The following is a 23,725-nucleotide window of genomic DNA, read 5'->3' as shown; positions in this document are numbered from 1 at the left end:
CAAAGTTTGAAGTGAATCACATCCAGCTGTTTGCTTTTTACTTGGATTTCAGGTTGTATGCGGCCAGAATTGCACCTTTGTCATCCATCGCAATGGGACAGTGTCCGCCTGCGGCGAGGGTAGCTATGGCCGGCTAGGCCAAGGGAACTCAGACGACCTGCACTCCCCGACGGTCATCTCGGCACTTCAAGGTAAATTGCATACAAGTCAGCCAATCATACCCAACAATTCTGCATAATAGTGCTGGGGAGATCTCAAAACGCAGGCTGTTTCTGCTCTTTTGGGACAATTTTCGTTTTTTTCTTCAGAAGGCTCCGTCAGCATTGGTGCTCAGTTCAGATAAGGCCATCCCAAGTTAAGAGACATCCAGTCCTGGGTCAGGTCAAATGAACTGTGACAAAGCATTCCTTTCAGTCCTTCGCTATTATTCCCCTCCCCACCCGCTGTTTGTTTTGCCGGCCTTTTACCCAACTCATGACAGACTTTAAGATTAACGTGGAGTCCAACCCTGCAAGGCTGCATTCACTAGGGAAACAGTTTGCTCGTTATGTTCCCACCAATAGAGATTGCTCTCAATTCAGCATCAGGGGACAAGGGACTGAGGCAGTGCAGTCAGGTTTTTTTCTTGTGGTAGATATGTAGTATTTGGATTGGGACACCATGTGGCTGGGGCATGATTCCTGCCCATATGGGATACAGGTTCTGTGGCATCCTACTCCCTATCCACAAAACCAATATGTCCACAAATGGCAGGAATCACCAACACAGGGCTGGACAGCTTAGTTGGTGGAGCATCGGCACTGTGTACTGAAAGTGGCAGGTTTGACCTTTTCGTGCCGGGAGGCGGCTAGACGCACCATAAAAATTGAGATCCTCAGCCCGCTTTTAAGCTATTATTCTTTGCCTACACTCGAGCGAACACGGTGAAAGAAGGCAGACCCTGGCTCTTGTGTATATGGTGATTGGCCAAGCGAGGCTGGAATTCTTTGAGTCGGCTTTCGGGAAAAAATTCCCGTCGTCAAGGGGTTAAATCCTGTTCCTCTCAATGTTCCCAAGTTATCTTTATTATTATGGAAGTAAATATATGCTTGGCTTGGATTGGGTCCGGAGAATGGACATTGATAATGCCCGAACCAAATTTTAAGACCGGCGAAATATATATACGTTTCCATTCATAAATACATACATCTTCTGAGTCACTAAGTCAAAACAGGTGTAAATAGGTATAAATTTCCAACGTTTTTGTTCGACATTTCCACCTCCTTTTTTTTTTTCAAGCACCCGTCTAGCCATGCTTTACTATGTTCCTCTTGCAGGTAGTCATAAACAATCTCCTTGTGTGAAGATCGCCACACACATGGCATGAGGTGGCGTATAGTTAGCTGGTGCTTTATTGAATGAGACCAGCCATGTGATGGGCTCTCGGCTAGTAGGAATGGCTGAACTGTCCAAAGTATTCTTGAATATTTTGTACTTAGTTCTGCTATTCGGTGTATGTCACATGTAGAATACGGCCGTTTCACAATGGTGCGCCACCAAGAGTTTGCAACGCGTTGGCCAATCACAATGCGCGGAATTTTTTGCGTCCCAATGTGCGTCTGGAAAAGGTCGACAAATTTCACGCGTTATGATTGGCCAACATGTTGCAAATTCTTGGTGGCACACTATTGTGAATCGCCCGTATTCTTCAGCACTGATGTGGAAAAAAGACCCAATCTGTTCCCCGACTTTATCATTCCCCGAAGGTTTTGTAGTGATTCAGCTGGTCACGTCCTGTGGGTCCGATGGCCACTCCATGGCGCTGACGGAGAGCGGTGAAGTCTTCAGCTGGGGGGATGGAGACTACGGTAAACTGGGCCATGGCAACAGCGACAGACAGCGTCGGCCACGGCAGATCGAGGCCCTGCAAGGAGAAGAAGTCACCCAGGTAAATCGTTTGACACATTGGCCAAAGTTGTGCACACTTTACTGGACAGCGTGACATCACAGTGACCAGCCTGACTCGATGTGGGTGGTTACTCAGTTGCATTTCATATTGAGTATGGGATGTGACGGGGGAGAAATTGTGAAATCAGGAAAAGATCGATGAATAAAAGTGTTCGGCCTATTTTGTTCTAAATTTTCAGTTTCTACTGCACAGTAGCACGTACTTGCACAAACAAAATCAGTGACCAACACGTTTCTGCATTAACCCCTTGATGACGGGAACTTTTTTCTGAAAGCCAAGTCCGAGAATTCCAGCCTCGCTTGGCCACGAAGGCCACCTGCCAAACCGCAAATTCTCGGTTTGTGGCCCTGCGTGCTCTGCACGCTTTGAATTACATGGTGAAAAGGCTGATTGTTCGGTGGCATGCGGCTGTACTCACACTTCCACATTCCTGTTGCCTCTTTTCAAAGTGGGGACAATTGTGAAGCTGGTGATTATGATGCAAATTCGGTCTTTTCATTTCTGGGCTACTCACAAAGGCCAATCACCATATATACAAGAGCCAGGGTCTGCCTTCTTTCACCGTGTTTGCTCGAGCGTGGGCCAAGAATAATAGCTGAAAAGCGGGCTGAGGATCTCAATTTTTACGGCGGCTTTTACCGTCATCCATTGGAAGGGGTTAAAGGTGGATTTCTCCATATGCTAGCCTTCACAGATCTCTTTAGAATGTGTAAAATGGAAGACCTGCTGTTTTCCATGCAGAATTTTTAAGAGTAGCCAGAGTAAATGGCAAAAATGGATGCGTAAAGTTGGCCTGAAGAAAGGGATTTATTTTGACAGTACGGCCTGGCGGCTGGTCTGCAGTTTGATGTAGTTCCAACTTCATTCTCCTATCATGTTGGAGGTTGAACTTTCTCTCCGTACATTTCCAGATGGCTTGTGGGTTTAAGCACTCTGCCGTGGTGACTTCCGACGGTAAACTCTTCACCTTCGGGAACGGCGACTATGGCAGGCTGGGCCACGGAAACACTTCCAACAAGAAAATACCAGAGAGAGTCAGGTCACTCGAGGGGACTGCTGTCAGACAGGTTCATTTGCAGAAACTTCCTTCATGGGAAATTATCTTTCAGTGACAATAGAGCCGTATCAAGGATTCCATCTGGAATCAAATATTTAAATATAATATTTTTTAAATCAAATATACGGAGATAAAAATTGGTTGCAAAAATAAATTCCATTTATTGGTCACAAAATGGAATTCTCAAAGGGTATTTAAGGTGTTATGCGTAAACTTGAAGGCCATTGATGCCACAAACTGACATTTCTTTCCATTCACTCTTTTTATTGACTTCTTGTGATCTTGTGGTGTTTGACTATTGAAGGGAATAAATCACCAGTTTTTTATGCACTGCAGATTTTATTTTTAACAGGACTATGAAAGTCCAGGGTTGACCCTGCCCATAACAAAAGGCAAGGGCTAAACATATTTGATTGAAACAAACAATCTGTTGGATGATTTGAGAGGATTGATTGAAACAAACAATCTGTTGGATGATTTGAGAGGATTGATTGAAACCACCAATCTGTTGGATGATTTGAGAGGATTGATTGAAACAAACAATCTGTTGGATGATTTTAGAGGATTGATTGAAACCACCAATCTGTTGGATGATTTGAGAGGATTGATTGAAACAAACAATCTGTTGGATGATTTTAGAGGATTGATTGAAACCACCAATCTGTTGGATGATTTTAGAGGATTGATTGAAACAAACAATCTGTTGGATGATTTGAGAGGATTTTTTTTTCATTTTGCAGGTTGCTTGCGGCCTGAACCACACCATGTGTATGTCGGCGGACGGGAACACCGTGTGGGCGTTTGGCGACGGAGACTATGGGAAACTTGGTCTAGGGAGCACTGCAGCCAAGTCCTCTCCACAGGTACGCAAACTTCAAGAAGAGGGGAACCATACTATTGATTGAGTCAAATTGATTACAGGTGGATATGAAGATGAACTGGAGTGTATTTTTGAGTTGCTACATTTCTCAAACTTCAGATTTAGTTTTTCAGCATTAGTTCAAACAAGGTGTGCACTGAATTTTGTCTTCAGAATTTTTTGTCCAATGTCTCATCTGTTTTGCAGAAAGTGGAGGGTCTGTCAGGAATGAGCATCAAGAAGGTCTGCTGCGGAACACAGTTCTCAGTGATTCTGACGAAGGACGGACGGGTCTACACAAGTGGCCAAGGTAAGACAAGGCAATGTCCAATGTCTCCAAATCCAATAATGTACCCAACTCACCACTGAAGAGATTCAGTGTTCACGATGGAATGACCCATGTTGAACAGGGGGACACTTGTATTTCTTTGTGCCTATGGCTGTGTATTTCCTGACAAAGGATGTCAACATCATTGCTTCACCTATGTATGCTAGCAACTATGGCCATTTGGAAGGCAAAGATTTGTCATTGATTTCGGTAAATACATCCGAACAATTCACCAGTGCAGTATTTTTTGAGCCTCAAATGTCCAAATTAGGAATTATGGTTGTTTACTGAAAAAAAATTTGCTTTTTGTGCTTGTTTTTCTGAAAGTCTTTAGCTTGCCTTGTCAGATTTCAAGTTCAACCGACCCTTGCCTGGCTGTACCCACCAAAATCCATCAGCCAGCAGTATTTGACGGATTGTGCTTGTTTGATCCGTAAACAAAGGACCTTTGGGGGTCCACTGTTTGATTTTGTAGGATAAACAAGCTCTGTACTCATTTTGTTAGGTGGCATGGAATTCAGTTGCACTTCCCACTTGTTTGATTTTGTTGTAGTTAGGCAGGTGTCTCACTTTCTAAGATCCTTCTTTGGACTTTATTGTTAGATTCTGTGGAATGCAGTCTGGTCTCACTCTTTTCTGTGGCTGAATTCAAGCAGGCATTACATTTTGTCGTTGGATTCTTCTGTATTTCTGGAGGATGTGCACTTTGCTGTTTTTCCTTTTTCTTTGTAATTTTTTTGAAATTGACCTGATTCTATATGCGTGATCACAGAAAAGAAAGGTTAAAGGTGAATGGTTTGACCTTTGTTCTGATGCCAGATCGCCTGACAGGTCTGCCCGAGAGCAGGTCCAGACTGTCCAATCGACCTCAGCAGGTGCCGGCCCTGGCTGGTCACTTCATCGAGGACGTGGTGGCTGGATCGGAGCACACCATGGCACTGACCAGCTGTGGCAACGTTTGGGTGTGGGGCAACAACATGGACGGACAGGTAGAATTGGCTGTGTGTTTGTGGAGCCCTTTAGTTGTCTGTCTTGTACAGACTTTTGACATTCCATAAAACAGTAACCTGTCACAGGTTGACCTGCCCTAGGTCAAGATTTGAATATGAAAGTTTGGAATTGACCACTTGATTTGAAGTGGCATGGACAAAATTTTCATTCTGCTGGTTTTTTAACGTGAGCATTTGAGATTTGTGAATTTTAACAAAGTTTGAGAATTGTATTAGAAAAACCAAGGGTTTCCAAAATTTGTTTGGTCATTTGTGTGAGTATTATTTCTGCTAGAAGTTACAAATTACAATAAAAATGGGAAAACAGGTTTTTAAAATCAATTCCCACTTCCCAAACAATTTTGTTGTCAACAGTTGGGATTGGGTCACACCAATACCGTCAGAGAACCTCTTTTAGTGACCAGTCTGCAGAACAAGAACATACGCCAGGTAAGATAAATGTCAGCTATTTGAGTCTTGCTGGAAACAGATCTGAATCATACCTTCGATGTTACATTTCCAAATGGAAATTCCTGAAAGTTTAGTTTAGTTTATTTCCATATCTTAAATGAAATATTAACATGATTTTAAGATCAAAATAACAGAAATGATATGAGGATTCCAGATACGAAGCAAATGCTTGTACACCATCTGGACTGAGCGAGACTAGTGATGTATTAAGCCTTCATGTATGAGAATAATTTCTTTTACATGATGACATGAAATATGCTCCTATGCTAAGTCCGGGACATTTGACTTTATTGGCCCAATTTTTTTTCTCTCAGATCTCAACTGGGAGGAGTCACTCTGCTGCCTGGACAGCTGCCCCCGTGCCGGCCAGGGCACCAGGTACCCCTCAACCTCTGCAGCTAGGTCAGTCAATCGTTCAGCTTTGCACCATCAAGATGACAAGGATTGCATTGATTTCGTGCTGAAAATCTATAAGGACGCTGTTCTTTTGTTATGTTCTGTTGTTGTCTCTTTTTTTCCGTGATGAAGTTTGAAACAGTTTTTAAGTGAACTGAATTTCTTCAAAAAAACTAAAAACTAGCAAACAACAAAACTGACAAAGGTAAAAAAAGAAGCACTGGCAAACTGTCGTGTTCAGGCCAAACAAATTTGAGGTCAGCAACTCATAGTAGAAGTCTTCCAGTCTCAGCACTCCTGCCATTTCAATATAATGACACGCCCCAGGTTTTGGCTAGCACACCGTGTCAGCCTTTTCTCCCTGCATTTCCAACAGATTGTAATGACATCACAGAAACACTTTCCAACTGTTCTCAGTTTTGGTTTATTGTTGAAGGCTTGCCCCACAGCGTGCCCGCTCAGTACACCGCCCTGAAGGAATGCAATACCTCCTCCATCAGAGCGCGCCTCAGGCTCCTGCATCACTTCTCCGATCTCATCTATGCGTCCTGGCGTCTCCTCAATCTCAGCCCAACCCAGGTGAAGTCGAAAAGAAAAAGGAAACTTATCATTTTCCTCCAGCACACTGCTGTTGTATTAAACCAACCACAGTTTGTAAAAATGTGGAGTGGGTGGTAGGAGGGGGACGATCATGGACTCTTTGACAAAATTTAGACGTTCATTTTCAGAAACTTTTCATTTTTACACCCCTGGACCTCAAACCTGGATATGCCATTAACAGGTGGTTGCTAGCATTGTGTGGGATGGGGAATGGTTGATGGCTGTGTAAGAAAACTCATCTCAGGAGTCATTTTGCCCTGCTTGCACAAAACACCGCTTACAATATCAAAGTAACCAACAGTTGTGGAATTAAGTCATGGATATTGGCTATTTCTTCCTTTTGTCCTTACAGGGATCTTCGGCGGCATGCACCACTGGCATGACAGGATTGACCGATGGCCCCCTCCGGCCACTACTGGCCTCCAGGGTCTACACACTGCCCATGGTAAGGTCCATTGGCCGGACGATGGTCCAGGGCAAGAACTATGGCCCCCAGGTTACGGTCAAGCGACTCGCAACAAGGTAGGATACCACGGTTGACCAATTTCAAACTTATGTCCATTCTAGCTTCTCATGGCAATGATGGCTGCCTTTTGTTCATTGATTTGTTCATTGTTCAAATCTGATCTTTAAACTCAGTGTCATGAGCTTATTCCATTTTAAATGCGGTTTTATCTTAATAATTTGCTTCAGTGCAGTGCTTGGGTTTGTAGTAGTTCAAAGGATTTCAGATTTAAGAATCCTGCTGCTAACATTTCAAACAAAGTCCCAAACAAAGACTTTCTCCCAAGTGTTAGATTTAGCAAATTTCATAAGCTTCCTAACAAAATAGGAAGTTACTTGAAGAACCAGTTGGCCCATTACAGAGTAACAAGCAACAAAAGAACAGATTTCAGAAAGGCTGATGTTATGGTCTAAAATACCAATATTTGGCCCTTTCATAACTTGCCTATCATTGCCTAAATATCATTTGACCCCAAGGTTTCTGGGAAAAAGTTGTGACTTCCTCTTTATCTCTTTATACATTACAAGTACTTATGAAAACAGAGCTAGATGAACAAATCTTGGGGGATCCGAGGGCCACAAACTTTCCTTAGCTGATTGCTTGCAGTACCCACTGCTGCATTTGATTGGAACCAGCCAGTCAATCCTGGAAATCTTGGAGGTCGAATAGATAAAGTGTTCCGCATTGGTAAGGAGGAAGACTTGGGTTCAGATTCAACTGAAGCATGCTTAGGAGGTGTTTCTTCTCAACTCTCGGACAACACTGAGAACATGGTGCGAATGTGTATGTCAGTGTACGGGTAAAACCTAGCGTACAAGGCCGTTCTTTGTTGCTCTGTGGGTAGGGGGCGGAAGTGCAAGCCCATCTTCACCCAGATAGCCAAACAGGTGGTGCGGATGAAGCCCGGCGACCTGCGCCTCCCTGCCCGAGCCTGGAAGGTCAAGCTGGTGGGGGAAGGGGCCGACGACGCTGGGGGGGTGTTCGATGACACCATCACCGAAATGTGCCAGGAGCTGGAGACAGGCGTGGTGCCATTGCTGATAGCCACGCCCAATGCTTCAGCCGACGCCGGCAGCAATCGGGACAGGTGAATTTGTCTCAGTTTGGAAGATGTCTGTGTTTGAATGCTTAGTCATTGTGGGGACAAGTGAGAGGGAGATTTGACAACCGTGCAAGGAAAGTGTTGAAAGCAGTGGTGTGACTACTGAGGGGTTCATGCCCCTAGCAGAGCCCCCCCCATTTGAAATTTAAAAATGTACTTTTTTACAAGCCATAATTCACTGGCTTTCAGTGCCCTCCCAAAAAATTTGAAAAGATGTGTATCCCTGGGTTCCCCCGACGAAATTTCACTGTAATTTTGCCACTGGTTGGTTGTGGAGAATCTACGTGGTCTATATTGATTTTGCAGAATTCCTGAAGTTTGTCAACCTTTACCGCCCCCCCTTCCCACCAAACATGACCCACTTTCATCTACTTCCATGGATTTTTGCATCTCACTTCTCATGCAACTGTCCTTTATCCGTCCTAAAGTAAAATTATTGCTTCTTTTCTCATCTTTTGTTTTCTTGCCAAAACAGTTCTTTCAATTTACGAGCCATGAAATTTTATACAAAGGCAACCTCCTAACAACACGAGCAACTGCACAAAGCCAACATTGAGTCTTTTACTGAAGACAAACAGCTAGGGCTCACTCACCGAAAATGTCAAAAATCACAAGTAACTCGCACTCATACCAGTAGCTGTGTTCAAAACCACTTCCGTCTTCAAGAACTAGATTATTGACGGCACTGTCAGAAATGTTCCTCCTTCGCAGTATATAGTCAGAAACATGAGTTAGAGTAAACCCAGTGATTGTGGCTGCCGCATTCACTGCCCCTTCTGAAACTAACTGAACTTTCCTTCCCCCCTTCGGCAACTCAGGTTCCTGTTGAACCCCTCCATGTGTTCTGAGGAACATCTCCTCCTCTTCAAGTTCCTGGGGGTTCTCCTTGGGGTGGCGGTGCGTACCAAGAAACCACTGGACCTTCACTTGGCCCCTATGGTCTGGAAGCAGCTGGCTGGAATGCCGTTGACCACTGAGGACCTAGAAGAGGTAAGAGACGATGTCTTAGATACGAACCCTGCCACTAAGCTGATTATTTTGGTATCACTCGGCTCTATATCAGTCCTAACATACATGTGCCAACCTTTGTTCAGACAAAAACCTACAACACTGGAAAACATTGGAGCTGCCAAGCATGAAATGTCACTGGCTTAGCAGGTTCATTTACTAAGCAGAAGGTAATGCTCAACGGCAATATGTATCTCACACATTTTTTGGGGCAGGTAACCAATGCAAACAGCTTTGAATATCACAAAACTTCAACTTGTATTACTATCAAATGAAACTTGCTTGGCTTGGAGCGTTATCTTTTCCGCTGTCTTTCTGCGATTCATTCTCTGCCAATTTGACTGTCAATTTCAGATGGATTTTCTCTATGTCCAAACACTGCGCAACATACGAGACATCGACAAGAGTGGTGTGACTGAGGAGAATTTTCATGAGGTGGGTGATGTTTGAAACAGATTTATTAGCAAGAAGTGAGAAGTTAATTTGAATTCCCCCCTCACAATGCTTTATTTAATACAGAATTGCAGTCCAGTTTTTTCATAACACAGGTATTGAAAAAAAAATAGAGTAGGATATTTTTCTCTTAAAAAACTGTTGAATTTCAGAGGCAAATGCCATTTACCCTTCACAAAATCCCACCTGTCAACAATTACACTTTCATCACAATGGTATGTCGAATTACAATAAAAGACAACCGGTATTGTAATTGGAGTCCCTGCCTGTGTAAGAAGCTATCAATAATCCCCAATACCTGCAATAAACTCCCATCTTCTGATTTTGTAGGAACACAGAATGTATATATCTACTTTCAGGGAAGGGGGTTATTGATAAACAACCAAGATCTAGAAATATTGCTCCGTTTATTTGTTACACTCTCAGGGCAAAGGGGCTGAATTAAATCTCAGCCCCTCCTCACGATGATGTATGAAATACTGTATCATATTTGAACTTGGAAGACTCTGAACTGAAAAAGTAAATATACGGCCAGATTTTACTATAAAAAAAACTCCATCTCATGCCAGGTGATTCCACTGGAGTGGTTTGAGTGTCAGAGCGCAGATGGCAGGTTTGTTCCTGTGGTCCCTGGTGGGCGGAGCATCCCCCTGACCTATAGCAACAGGAGGGAGTACGTGGAACGGGCTCTTGCCTACAGACTCCATGAGATGGACCGACAGGTCAGTTTGCAAGGCTCTGTGCTCGGGTCATTGAGGCTGCTGTTAGGGCACTTTCTTGAAGCAGAGGTCAAGCACGTGGAGCTGTGAAGCTCTTATTATGTGCAGAGCACGGAAAATGTATACGCAACAAAAAACAGTTACCAGCCAAAAAGCCATGCAAAGTATATTACATCAGACTGGTTAACACGCCTCTCTTATATGGGCATCGTTTGATTCAATGTTTTGCATAGCCACCGCCCATTTGAGTGACCCTGTGGGCCCACATTCAACTCCCCTTCTTGCAGGTGGCCGCAGTGCGTGAAGGCATGTCCTGGATCATCCCCGTCCCCCTGTTGTCCCTGCTGACCGCCGCCCACCTGGAGCAGATGGTCTGCGGCATGCCGGACATCGACGTGGACATCCTTCAGAGAGTGGTCAGGTCTGTAACCCGTGTCAGTGACAAAAGTTGACTCGTTACTTAATGAATAGGTGACAAGTCAGTGTGGCATGGACAAAACAGGGTGTGTCGGACTTGCGTTGGAAGGAACGTGCACGGATCCAGGTAGACGGTGTGTTACAAGCATGTTACTCCATGCAGCCAAGATCAGGTTCAAATTTGTTAGAGAAAATGGTCTTTCCTGGCAGCCACAAAGATTTTCCAGATTTTTTTTTTTTGTCACCGTTGTTTTCAAGACTTTTTAATCCTGTAGCGTTTTCATGTTGAACAAAATAGACAGCGGTTGGGGGATATCCCTCTACCTCGAAAAGAGCAAAGTTGCTTTTGCTTTGGGAAAAAAAGAAGACAAAGGCTTTTGGGGGGACTGTTTCACTTCTGTTCCTCCAAACTCATGCAAATAGCCCTCAAATGTAGCCTCGCTTCTCAGAAAGGCAAAAATGATTACATACATGTACAAATTTTTGTCCCCTCCAAAGACAATTTTGGCCCTCCTCCCGAAAATCACGGTTCTGGAGCTGCCCTTGTGTAGTTGTGCAGCTTGTCAAGATCCAGCGAGCTTGACGGCATTGGCCTTCTCTTCTGTCACCCCTTCCCCTCCCCCCTAGATACCGAGAGGTAGACGAGACACACCAGCTGGTGCAGTGGCTGTGGCAGACTCTGAGAGAGTTCAGCAATGAGGAGCGGGTCCTCTTCATGCGCTTTGTGTCGGGGAGATCCCGGCTGCCATCCAACATCGCTGACATCTCCCAGCGCTTCCAGATCATGAGAGTGGAAAGGGTAACGTTGTCCACACTCTGCTTCTTGTTCTTCTCTTATCCATTTTTCTTCACTTGATTGCACTTTTGTTTTGATCAGTTATGCAATTTTTTTTCCTCGGCTGAGCTTATTTCCTTCTTTTTTTTTTCATTGGACTGTATAAAGTCTTGTTTGATTCGTAAACTTCTGACTTCTCAATTGTGTGCCCAGTGACCAAATCTGTAGCCAATACCAACACAAGTCCCCACAAGTCTACCACAGGTCACCGGTCTCAGGCCAAGTCACAATTTATTCAAATGAACTCTGACAAAAACATTCCTTTTGTCATTTATGCTTTGTCACGATATAAGGATGCTGCTTTCTAGCCTGTGAATGACTCGATCACTCGCAAAAATTAGTTGTCGTCAATTCGAGTAAGAATTTATTGGGCATTTTGACTCTATATTTTCATGGATATCAAGTTTTGGGGAGCTTTCTTTGTTGAACATCAAAGTCATGGTACTTCAGTAGGCATCAGTGCTGATGATGTAACACTTTATTTACATGCATGGTTTCCCACGGTGGCCCCCTCTGGCTCCACATGTACACAAAGCATGACCTTGTCAGTACACAGGGCTATCGAGTTTCCGATGGCTGAACTTAATGCTCATTATATCACCCCCCCCCCCACAGACGGTAGACGGGCTACCGACGGCACAGACCTGTTTCTTTCAGCTGCGCATTCCACCGTACTCTAGCCAGCCGTTGATGGCCGAACGCCTGCGCTATGCCATCTACAACTGCCGCTCCATCGATATGGACAACTATATGCTGTCACGCAACACCGATTCTGGGAATCTGTCAGACAGCGAGTACACCTGAGTGAGGACAGCCTACAAGAAAGAGAAGCAGGTTGAAAAGATATCCAAACCAAATCAGTACTTTGTATTTTGGAGTCATTCACCAAATGTCTATAACTCGTCCCATGTTGCTCTTGCTGATTGATAACGAATGAACAGGAGTTTGATCATCAAATACAGATCCACAATTTCCAATTTTGGATAAGTACTTCACAATTTCAAATTTAACCCCAACAAGGTAACCGTAACAAGCTCAGTGGCTGAGTGATAACGTACCTCCCCTTGCATGCAGGAGGTTTTTGGTTGGAGTCCCGCCCAAGTAAACCTGTGTACTTCTCCCACAAGCTTTCAGAAATCGCTGTGGATACCGGGCCACATCAATTACTAAAAAGAAAGAAGCATCCAAATAGCTTGATGGCATCGCGTGGTGTCACAGACATTGAGGTTCCAGATTTCGAAGCCAGGAAAGGCAGAAACAGATTTTTGTCTGAAGCAATGAGGCACTTTTTTATCTGTAAGAGAATCTGCTTACCCTCAAGAAAGGAGATGATATCATGACGATTAAGGTGTTAACCACTCTCAGCTCCATAAAACCAAAAAGCTGCATGTCTCCCCAGGGTGGGGGTGGGGTAGTTGTCCTCCACCCCACCCCCACCCCCAGTGGATAAAATGCTAGCTACAAACTTACTTTGCATAAGTTGGTTGCCTGTGCATTGCTCAAAATAGACTTAAAAATGATGTTTCGCTGGAAAAAAAATACATACATAAATAAAAGGAAAAATGGATAAATAATAGAAAATGAACTTGAATCGGTGTACTTGCCACAGTATGGCGGCTTATGACTGTTTGTATGCTACTGAAATGTTACTCGCCATCCATTGTTATTGGTCACGCAGATGCATTAGTTTTCCTCATCGTTTCACAAAACAGTGAATGCAATTTGTGAGGGCGCTAGACTCAAATAGACTGATTGCGCCCAGTAAGTCACATGACCTATAGTGGGTATCAAACATCAACAAACATGGGTGTCATAAGTGTCATTTACCAAAAATAGCACTGGCAGTCAGTAAGGTACTAAGACTGCTGATGTGCTGGGCGCTGTATGGAAAGTCGGCTTTATTTTGGGTGAAAATCACTTAAAACACACATTGCCATGGGAGGACGCCATGTTTTGTTGACTGCGTATGCCCACTGTTGGTCACATGACTTGGCGGTCGCAGTAAGTCTATTGAAGTGCCATTCTCTGGCCAGCAGGTCACGGTATTGTTGAAGTTTGCAGCATATCACACAAATGCTTGGTGTCTGTTTTTAGCAAACTCACTTATGTAGAACCAACCTCATCTGCTTCCGTTTTTATCCACCAAGAGATGTCATTGCTGGAGCCTTAGATATCAGTAAAAACAAATTGTCTGTTTGACAAACAGCAGGCAGCATTGTTTTGAAGGTTTTAAAACTTTGTTTTCTCTTAGCTTTATTTTTTCTTTAATATCAGTAGAAAGAGAGAGGAAATTACTACTGAATAAAAAGTGGTAAAAATATTGAACATAATTATGTACATGTACCTGCAATTAAATGTTTAAAAATGACTATCTGATACAGAAAGCGTTTGTGTCTCTTGTTAATAGTAAGTTTCATGTGTGTATATAACAATGGCCACTCAGAGATTTTTCATTTTTTAATTGAGATCGTAAAAAGTGCTTCTTTTTATCAATATTCAAAATTTGCTTAAAATCGAATTCTCTGTGGGACAGGTGTTATCAGAACCATCAAACCAATACCTGAAACCGTTTGTGCACAGATTTTTAAGTTACAAAAGGCAATTAAGCATAACTTCGAATTTTAAATTGTTACATTTTCTACAAAATTTATTTTGCCAGTGTGCTGGAAGTTCTTCCACTCAAAGTTAGTTATTGTTCATGTTTAGGCACATGTACTGCCGTAACAGGATGTGGTGGCTATTGATGGACAGCACTATTGTGAACTTCTTTCAGGGCTATGTAAAATTCTTTATATGATGTTGTAAAAGAAATTCTTGCCCTTGGTGGCCCTTTTGGGCCACCGTATCAAGGGATCTCCATGACACTTTATCAAGGAAATAAAGTACGATTTGCTTTGCTGAAACGATCTTCTTGCTGGAAGGCGAATTTTTATTTTTTCATTTTTAATGAATTTGTTTTTCTTCTGTATGAAGTATACCTTTAAGGTCATAGACTACAGGTGACAAAAAAGAAGATGCCAAGACGGGAGGCAAACTTTGTTGAAATTATGTGCAGGGCCTGTTGGGATAAACAAATATCGCTCCGTCTGTTTGCCCCATAATGTTGACATGAAGTTGGAATAAACGCTGTTTGTTCCGTTTCCGGCATTGATTTTACCCCCGTAAAACCAAACTACTGGTCTCGCGTGAGGGTGTTCTAACATAACAGGGCTTTGACTGTACGCTTCGGCAGTGATGCTGAACAAGCTATCGTATTTGTTGGGTTGTACTTCAGGGAAATTGCTGTTATTTGTTTTTAAATGAGGTGGGTGTAAACCCATATAAACAAGTGCCCAAATCGTATAGCAATCACACTGCACGACTCCACAAGTTGGCATTACACTGTGCTGAGATTGCCGGTTTGCCAAATGCGTAGGCCTATTTTGGACTAGAGGTCCTGGTCGATTAAATCCTGAAAACTGGTATGTTCCTCTTGATCGTTCCATGCTTCAGTAAAATCTTGCGTAGGCCCTGTTCTTTTTACGACTAACTGTCGCCCGAAGCATGTCATCCAAACCCACGTCCATTGCGTAATACCCGATGATACATAAGGAAACTCGGATTTCCGAAACCACCCGACTCTATCCAGCAAGAAATGAGACCGAGGGGTACGCCCCCACACACACGTCCAATCGCCAAACCCGCTCTAGACTATTGTTACCTGCCCCCCCCCCCCCCCGTCTGAAAAGAATTCTTCAGATTCGAATGAAACAATGACCAAGGGGGTGGTTCGTATCTTAATTCATATGCTCGACTCTCTTGGTTGGAGGCTGTTCAACTAGGCCCCCTATGTGTTCCTAGCTCTATGGTTCAACCTATTACACAGGCGTTCGGGCACCGTGGTTGGTTGGGGTTTTTTTTCTTTAATTACACAACGGCAGGGGGATACACATGAACTTTCCTATTGGAAATTTGTTCTCGAGAGGAGACTAGTCTTCATGCCTCGTCGAAGCATCCCTTGGTTTTATGTCGGACTTTGCCTCCCTTGTCAAAAAAAAAATCCTCCAGCGCCATGTATATAGCCTGTATTCAAGTCGTAGTTCCCAGCGAATTGAGAAAAAAATCGCATCCTGGCAAAGGTGTGGTCCTCCATCCATTTTGTAGAGGGAATTACTTGTTTGTTCATTTTAAAGCAGGGTAAAAATAAATACAACTTTTTTGAGTAAAGTGGTAGTGTAGGCACAGTCATTTATTTTCGCCGAACGGACCACAACGTAGTTTTTACATGTCCTTTGAGTCCAGGTGGAGCAATAGTCTGGAATGTGTATAAGGATTGGACATGTTGGGGGGTACCCCTCGGTCTCATTTCTTGCTGCGTATAAGAATAGCCTAGGTCGGTGACACATTTTGCGCTCGACCAATCGAGAAACACCCGTTCTATTTGCCGTTTAGTCAGAAGGGCACTTAACGCCTGTGGTTGATTGCACTTTTAGTGGTTTTGTGAAGTGACTACTATGGCCTGTTCCTGTCTGCCATGCTTTGTACATTTTAAGCCTATACCTCTCTACTCTTCGAGTGGTTCAACCATGGTTCACCGTCAGCTGTGTTTAGACATTTCACCGTTTCTTTTTATAATCAAAGAAAAATAGTTGGATTCTATACATTAGAACTAGTACCCCGCCGGCTGGATGTTGTTGACTGTCTGGACCCCAATAAAATTTGTGTTCGGGACCCCACCACAAAGCAGGGTATAGTTTAATAAATGCTCATAACTGATGTAGAATTTTCTCCAAACTAATTGCATTTCCATTCTACACATTGAATTTTAATATTTGATTTGAGAGTTACTAAATTAATAAAGAAGTGTATTTTGCGTTCTGACGCTGTTACTTAGCGATTTAAAAAAATCTATTTAAACGTATTTTTTCAGAAACGTCATAAGATGAAAATAGGAATGTTTAACTGAAGTCCTTCGATTGTGGGACAAATCAGGCTTGAACCCTGATGGGCAGTGATCCCAAATAACGAGGTTTAGAGTGATCGAACCGAAACCGATCCAAGTTGCGTCACTGCCGACTGAGCACCGGATCTTGTTCTGCACGAGGAATGGATTTAGTCCCAGCACCAATGATCTACTGGGTCATTCAGATTAGGGACTCCGCTGATGAGTGGTCGATACAGAGCGTTACAACGGTCTATGAACTTTCATCGATGTACATCTCCGAGATGGGCATGTCAGCCGCGGCTACCATGGCTCTGCTGGCCGTCAGTTTTCATTTGACGGCGGCTTACATCTCCCTGGACAAGGGACCCCCGAGCGTGATTTTGGCCAACCTCAGCGACACGGTCACGTTGGTTTGTGACCTGAAAGACGTCGGCACCAGCCGGATACGCTGGTACCACTTCGACTCGGGGCGTTTCTTGAGCTTCAATCGGAACATTACAAACGATCTGCCGGCGGAGTTGGCTGAGAGACTGGCGATAGAGGGGAATCCGGACCAGGAACAGTTCAACCTCAGGATACGGGACTTCAGGCTGTCAGATCTCGGGGGCTACTCGTGTTTTTACATGTATCCAGCTATGCTGAATCGTCAAATCGCGACAACCAAAGTGAATCTATACCACCCGCTGGGTTTGACGGGTTGCAGCGCCGAATCCGCCGTTGGAGAAGTTTCCGATTTCGCGGTGGGGGACCAGGTAACCTTTCAGTGCGTCTTCGCCGTCACTATCAACTCTTCGATGTTCGTTGCATATCGGCGGAGCGACTCCGAGATGACCCTCGCCAGCTCCACGACCAATCATGTGGCCTTTCAGAGGCAGTTGATACCGGAGGACAATGGGGTGGATTTCACCTGTACTCTGATCTCGCCTGGCCTGGAGAGTCCCAAGACTTGCTCTGTAAGACCCTTAGAGATCCTACCCACAGCTAAGGTCACACCTTCGATGGAGACAGTCGACAGAGGCCTTGATGCATCGTTGGCCTGCGAAGGGTCCGGAATTCCGAGTGTTGCCAGCTACCGGTGGGAGGTGCGAGTTACAGCCACCGGGAAGGAACTACCTGTCAACCGAACTTTGCCTGAAGGCGTACTGACCGTTAAATCAGTCAGAGAAAACATCACAGCGACCTGCTTTGTTACTACCCCGAGTGGGTTGATGGGCACCTCGACAGCCAAGATTATAGTGATTGATGCAGATGTTCCCGCTCAAACAACCACTGTTGAGGAAAACTCCCCGACTGCCGACGGCAGCATGGAAATCACTGTGATCTCCACTTCAATCCCGCCGTCGAATATGGCAATTGCCACTAGCATGTCCGCCAAATTACCTCCGCTGTCAAATACAGCTGTCGTCACTACCATGTCCGCCAAAATTTCAACCCAGTCGTCCGAGACAGTTACGAGAAGTCATATCGTTACTAAACAGACTACGAAGGGTCTTTTTCCGACCGTCATAATAATTTCGGCTGTCCTGGCAACCGTGGCCGTAACATTCATCTTCGTGGTTCTCATTTGTTACTGCCGCGTATGGAGGAGGAAAAGGTCTTCGGCAGGAACGGCTGAGTACACGATGGTAGAGCTGGGTAATAACTATGAGGATGTTCTGTCATGACCAACTGATGATACCAGAGCGGATACTGGTCAACGCAGCAACACCTATCAAGAGATGTCGGTCAGCGTCCCAGCGGACCACCGCAGTCACACTTATGAAGAAGTGCCGGCATCCAGCATTGATGCCACGGCCAGAGCGGACCAGAGAGGCAATACCTACCAAGAAGTACCGTCCACATCGACTCCAGTCGACGCTATCACGAACACGGTGGCACAAAGCGGGTCCAGCACGAGCGGAGCAGTGGCCACGCCGGTATACGCGGTCCCCAAGAAACCCAAACGGGGTACGCCAAGAAATCCCGACACCGACGATCCCATCATTCCACGCGTGGTTGACTCCCAGTACGCCACCCCGAAAAAGACTGGACCGCTGGGGCTGAAGAGGCGGCCCTCGCCCGGTAGCCGTAAACCGTTGCCCATGTTGAACAAAATAACAAACAAAATAGACAGCGGTTGGGGGATATCCCTCTACCTCGAAAAGAGCAAAGTTGCTTTTGCTTTTGGAAAAAAAGAAGACAAAGGCTTTTGGGGGGACTGTTTCACTTCTGTTCCTCCAAACTCATGCAAATAGCCCTCAAATGTAGCCTCGCTTCTCAGAAAGGCAAAAATGATTACATACATGTACAAATTTTTGTCCCCTCCAAAGACAATTTTGGCCCTCCTCCCGAAAATCACGGTTCTGGAGCTGCCCTTGTGTAGTTGTGCAGCTTGTCAAGATCCAGCGAGCTTGACGGCATTGGCCTTCTCTTCCGTCACCCCTTCCCCTCCCCCCTAGATACCGAGAGGTAGACGAGACACACCAGCTGGTGCAGTGGCTGTGGCAGACTCTGAGAGAGTTCAGCAATGAGGAGCGGGTCCTCTTCATGCGCTTTGTGTCGGGGAGATCCCGGCTGCCATCCAACATCGCTGACATCTCCCAGCGCTTCCAGATCATGAGAGTGGAAAGGGTAACGTTGTCCACACTCTGCTTCTTGTTCTTCTCTTATCCATTTTTCTTCACTTGATTGCACTTCTGTTTTGATCAGTTATGCAATTTTTTTTCCTCGGCTGAGCTTATTTCCTTCTTTTTTTTTTCATTGGACTGTATAAAGTCTTGTTTGATTCGTAAACTTCTGACTTCTCAATTGTGTGCCAAGTGACCAAATCTGTAGCCAATACCAACACAAGTCCCCACAAGTCTACCACAGGTCACCGGTCTCAGGCCAAGTCACAATTTATTCAAATGAACTCTGACAAAAACATTCCTTTTGTCATTTATGCTTTGTCACGATATAAGGATGCTGCTTTCTAGCCTGTGAATGACTCGATCACTCGCAAAAATTAGTTGTCGTCAATTCGAGTAAGAATTTATTGGGCATTTTGACTCTATATTTTCATGGATATCAAGTTTTGGGGAGCTTTCTTTGTTGAACATCAAAGTCATGGTACTTCAGTAGGCATCAGTGCTGATGATGTAACACTTTATTTACATGCATGGTTTCCCACGGTGGCCCCCTCTGGCTCCACATGGACACAAAACATGACCTTGTCAGTACACAGGGCTATCGAGTTTCCGATGGCTGAACTTAATGCTCATTATATCACCCCCCCCCCACAGACGGTAGACGGGCTACCGACGGCACAGACCTGTTTCTTTCAGCTGCGCATTCCACCGTACTCTAGCCAGCCGTTGATGGCCGAACGCCTGCGCTATGCCATCTACAACTGCCGCTCCATCGATATGGACAACTATATGCTGTCACGCAACACCGATTCTGGGAATCTGTCAGACAGCGAGTACACCTGAGTGAGGACAGCCTACAAGAAAGAGAAGCAGGTTGAAAAGATATCCAAACCAAATCAGTACTTTGTATTTTGGAGTCATTCACCAAATGTCTATAACTCGTCCCATGTTGCTCTTGCTGATTGATAACGAATGAACAGGAGTTTGATCATCAAATACAGATCCACAATTTCCAATTTTGGATAAGTACTTCACAATTTCAAATTTAACCCCAACAAGGTAACCGCAACAAGCTCAGTGGCTGAGTGGCTGAGGTTTTTGGTTGGAGTCCCGCCCAAGTAAACCTGTGTACTTCTCCTACAAGCTTTCAGAAATCACTGTGGATACTGGGCCTCATCATTACTAAAAAGAAAGAAGCATCCAAATAGCTTGATGGCATCGCGTGGTGTCACAGACATTGAGGTTCCAGATTTCGAAGCCAGGAAAGGCAGAAACAGATTTTTTTCTGAAGCAATGAGGCACTTTTTTATCTGTAAGAGAATCTGCTTACCCTCAAGAAAGGAGATGATATCATGACGATTAAGGTGTTAACCACTCTCAGCTCCATAAAACCAAAAAGCTGCATGTCTCCCCAGGGTGGGGGTGGGGTAGTTGTCCTCCACCCCACCCCCACCCCCAGTGGATAAAATGCTAGCTACAAACTTACTTTGCATAAGTTGGTTGCCTGTGCATTGCTCAAAATAGACTTAAAAATGGTGTTTCGCTGGAAAAAAAATACATACGTAAATAAAAGGAAAAATGGATAAATAATAGAAAATGACCTTGAATCGGTGTACTTGCCACAGTATGGTGGCTTATGACTGTTTGTATGCTACTGAAATGTTACTCGCCATCCATTGTAATTGGTCACGCAGATGCATTAGTTTTCCTCATCGTTTCACAAAACAGTGAATGCAATTTGTGAGGGCGCTAGACTCAAATAGACTGATTGCGCCCAGTAAGTCACATGACCTATAGTGGGTATCAAACATCAACAAACATGGGTGTCATAAGTGTCATTTACCAAAAATAGCACTGGCAGTCAGTAAGGTACTAAGACTGCTGATGTGCTGGGCGCTGTATGGAAAGTCGGCTTTATTTTGGGTGAAAATCACTTAAAACACACATTGCCATGGGAGGACGCCGTGTTTTGTTGACTGCGTATGCCCACTGTTGGTCACATGACTTGGCGGTCGCAGTAAGTCTATTGAAGTGCCATTCTCTGGCCAGCAGGTCACGGTATTGTTGAAGTTTGCAGCATATCACACAATTGCTTGGTTTCTGTTTTTAGCAAACTCACTTATGTAGAACCAACCTCATCTGCTTCCGTTTTTATCCACCAAGAGATGTCATTGCTGGAGCCTTAGATATCAGTAAAAACAAATTGTCTGTTTGACAAACAGCAGGCAGCATTGTTTTGAAGGTTTTAAAACTTTGTTTTCTCTTAGCTTTATTTTTTCTTTAATATCAGTAGAAAGAGAGAGGAAATTACTACTGAATAAAAAGTGGTAAAAATATTGAACATAATTATGTACATGTACCTGCAATTAAATGTTTAAAAATGACTATCTGATCTGATACAGAAAGCGTTTGTGTCTCTTGTTAATAGTAAGTTTCATGTGTGTATATAACAATGGCCACTCAGAGATTTTTCATTTTTTAATTGAGATCGTAAAAAGTGCTTCTTTTTATCAATATTCAAAATTTGCTTAAAATCGAATTCTCTGTGGGACAGGTGTTATCAGAACCATCAAACCAATACCTGAAACCGTTTGTGCACAGATTTTTAAGTTACAAAAGGCAATTAAGCATAACTTCGAATTTTAAATTGTTACATTTTCTACAAAATTTATTTTGCCAGTGTGCTGGAAGTTCTTCCACTCAAAGTTAGTTATTGTTCATGTTTAGGCACATGTACTGCCGTAACAGGATGTGGTGGCTATTGATGGACAGCACTATTGTGAACTTCTTTCAGTGCTATGTAAAATTCTTTATATGATGTTGTAAAAGAAATTCTTGCCCTTGGTGGCCCTTTTGGGCCACCGTATCAAGGGATCTCCATGACACTTTATCAAGGAAATAAAGTACGATTTGCTTTGCTGAAACGATCTTCTTGCTGGAAGGCGAATTTGTTATTTTTTCATTTTTAATGAATTTGTTTTTCTTCTGTATGAAGTATACCTTTAAGGTCATAGACTACAGGTGACAAAAAAGAAGATGCCAAGACGGGAGGCAAACTTTGTTGAAATTATGTGCAGGGCCTGTTGGGATAAACAAATATCGCTCCGTCTGTTTGCCCCAGAATGTTGACATGAAGTTGGAATAAACGCTGTTTGTTCCGTTTCCGGCATTGATTTTACCCCCGTAAAACCAAACTACTGGTCTCGCGTGAGGGTGTTCTAACATAACAGGGCTTTGACTGTACGCTTCGGCAGTGATGCTGAACAAGCTATCGTATTTGTTGGGTTGTACTTCAGGGAAATTGCTGTTATTTGTTTTGAAATGAGGTGGGTGTAAACCCATATAAACAAGTGCCCAAATCGTATAGCAATCACACTGCACGACTCCACAAGTTGGCATTACACTGTGCTGAGATTGCCGGTTTGCCAAATGCGTAGGCCTATTTTGGACTAGAGGTCCTGGTCGATTAAATCCTGAAAACTGGTATGTTCCTCTTGATCGTTCCATGCTTCAGTAAAATCTTGCGTAGGCCCTGTTCTTTTTACGACTAACTGTCGCCCGAAGCATGTCATCCAAACCCACGTCCATTGTGTAATACCCGATGATACATAAGGAAACTCGGATTTCCGAAACCACCCGACTCTATCCAGCAAGAAATGAGACCGAGGGGTGCGCCCCCACACACACGTCCAATCGCTATACCCGCTCTAGACTATTGTTACCTGACACCCCCCCGTCCGAAAAGAATTCTTCAGATTCGAATGAAACAATGACCAAGGGGGTGGTTCGTATCTTAATTCATATGCTCGACTCTCTTGGTTGGAGGCTGTTCAACTAGGCCCCCTATGTGTTCCTAGCTCTATGGTTCAACCTATTACACAGGCGTTCGGGCACCGTGGTTGGTTGGTTTTTTTTTTCTTTAATTACACAACGGCAGGGGGATACACATGAACTTTCCTATTGGAAATTTGTTCTCGAGAGGAGACTAGTCTTCATGCCTCGTCGAAGCATCCCTTGGTTTTATGTCGGACTTTGCCTCCCTTGTCAAAAAAAAAATCCTCCAGCGCCATGTATATAGCCTGTATTCAAGTCGTAGTTCCCAGCGAATTGAGAAAAAAATCGCATCCTGGCAAAGGTGTGGTCCTCCATCCATTTTGTAGAGGGAATTACTTGTTTGTTCATTTTAAAGCAGGGTAAAAATAAATACAACTTTTTTGTGTAAAGTGGTAGTGTAGGCACAGTCATTTATTTTCGCCGAACGGACCGCAACGTAGTTTTTACATGTCCTTTGAGTCCAGGTGGAGCAATAGTCTGGAATGTGTATAAGGATTGGACATGTTGGGGGGTACCCCTCGGTCTCATTTCTTGCTGCGTATAAGAATAGCCTAGGTCGGTGACACATTTTGCGCTCGACCAATCGAGAAACACCCGTTCTATTTGCCGTTTAGTCAGAAGGGCACTTAACGCCTGTGGTTGATTGCACTTTTAGTGGTTTTGTGAAGTGACTA

The 23,725-nt window shown here is 44.1% G+C and overlaps 2 protein-coding genes across 4 annotated transcripts in view; both read left to right on the top strand.

The window, feature by feature from the left end:
- The window catches only part of LOC110988107 (putative E3 ubiquitin-protein ligase HERC1), an 89,351-nt gene that overhangs the window by 59,542 nt on the left and 6,084 nt on the right, over window positions 1-23,725 (top strand). For 2 of the 3 annotated variants that reach the window (XM_087136635.1, XM_087136633.1), the window contains exons 57-73: window positions 53-191; window positions 1,746-1,927; window positions 2,860-3,015; window positions 3,746-3,868; window positions 4,072-4,174; window positions 5,012-5,181; window positions 5,557-5,631; window positions 5,967-6,054; window positions 6,485-6,627; window positions 7,001-7,170; window positions 7,998-8,240; window positions 9,074-9,245; window positions 9,618-9,698; window positions 10,286-10,438; window positions 10,723-10,856; window positions 11,480-11,651; window positions 12,303-14,594. In XM_087136635.1, the coding sequence (XP_086992761.1) occupies window positions 53-191; window positions 1,746-1,927; window positions 2,860-3,015; window positions 3,746-3,868; window positions 4,072-4,174; window positions 5,012-5,181; window positions 5,557-5,631; window positions 5,967-6,054; window positions 6,485-6,627; window positions 7,001-7,170; window positions 7,998-8,240; window positions 9,074-9,245; window positions 9,618-9,698; window positions 10,286-10,438; window positions 10,723-10,856; window positions 11,480-11,651; window positions 12,303-12,491 (2,493 nt within the window). In that variant the 3' untranslated portion in view covers window positions 12,492-14,594. Of the gene's footprint in view, window positions 1-52; window positions 192-1,745; window positions 1,928-2,859; window positions 3,016-3,745; window positions 3,869-4,071; window positions 4,175-5,011; window positions 5,182-5,556; window positions 5,632-5,966; window positions 6,055-6,484; window positions 6,628-7,000; window positions 7,171-7,997; window positions 8,241-9,073; window positions 9,246-9,617; window positions 9,699-10,285; window positions 10,439-10,722; window positions 10,857-11,479; window positions 11,652-12,302; window positions 14,595-23,725 lie in introns of those variants that run through there. The other variant, XM_087136634.1, reaches the window with a different exon arrangement.
- On the top strand, window positions 18,752-22,141 carry LOC147799041 (putative E3 ubiquitin-protein ligase HERC1). The gene is made up of 2 exons (XM_087137339.1): window positions 18,752-19,221; window positions 19,872-22,141. The coding sequence occupies exons 1-2, from the start codon at window positions 19,138-19,140 to the stop codon at window positions 20,058-20,060; spliced, it is 273 nt and encodes a 90-aa protein (XP_086993465.1). The 5' UTR covers window positions 18,752-19,137; the 3' UTR covers window positions 20,061-22,141.

This window comes from Acanthaster planci, linkage group LG05 (assembly GCF_054643075.1).
Source record: "Acanthaster planci isolate LZ-2023a linkage group LG05, COTS_SCS, whole genome shotgun sequence".
In the NCBI taxonomy this organism is placed as follows: domain Eukaryota; kingdom Metazoa; phylum Echinodermata; class Asteroidea; order Valvatida; family Acanthasteridae; genus Acanthaster; species Acanthaster planci.
Note: the sequence above shows the minus strand (reverse complement) of the source record. Positions and strands in the feature narration are given on the sequence as shown.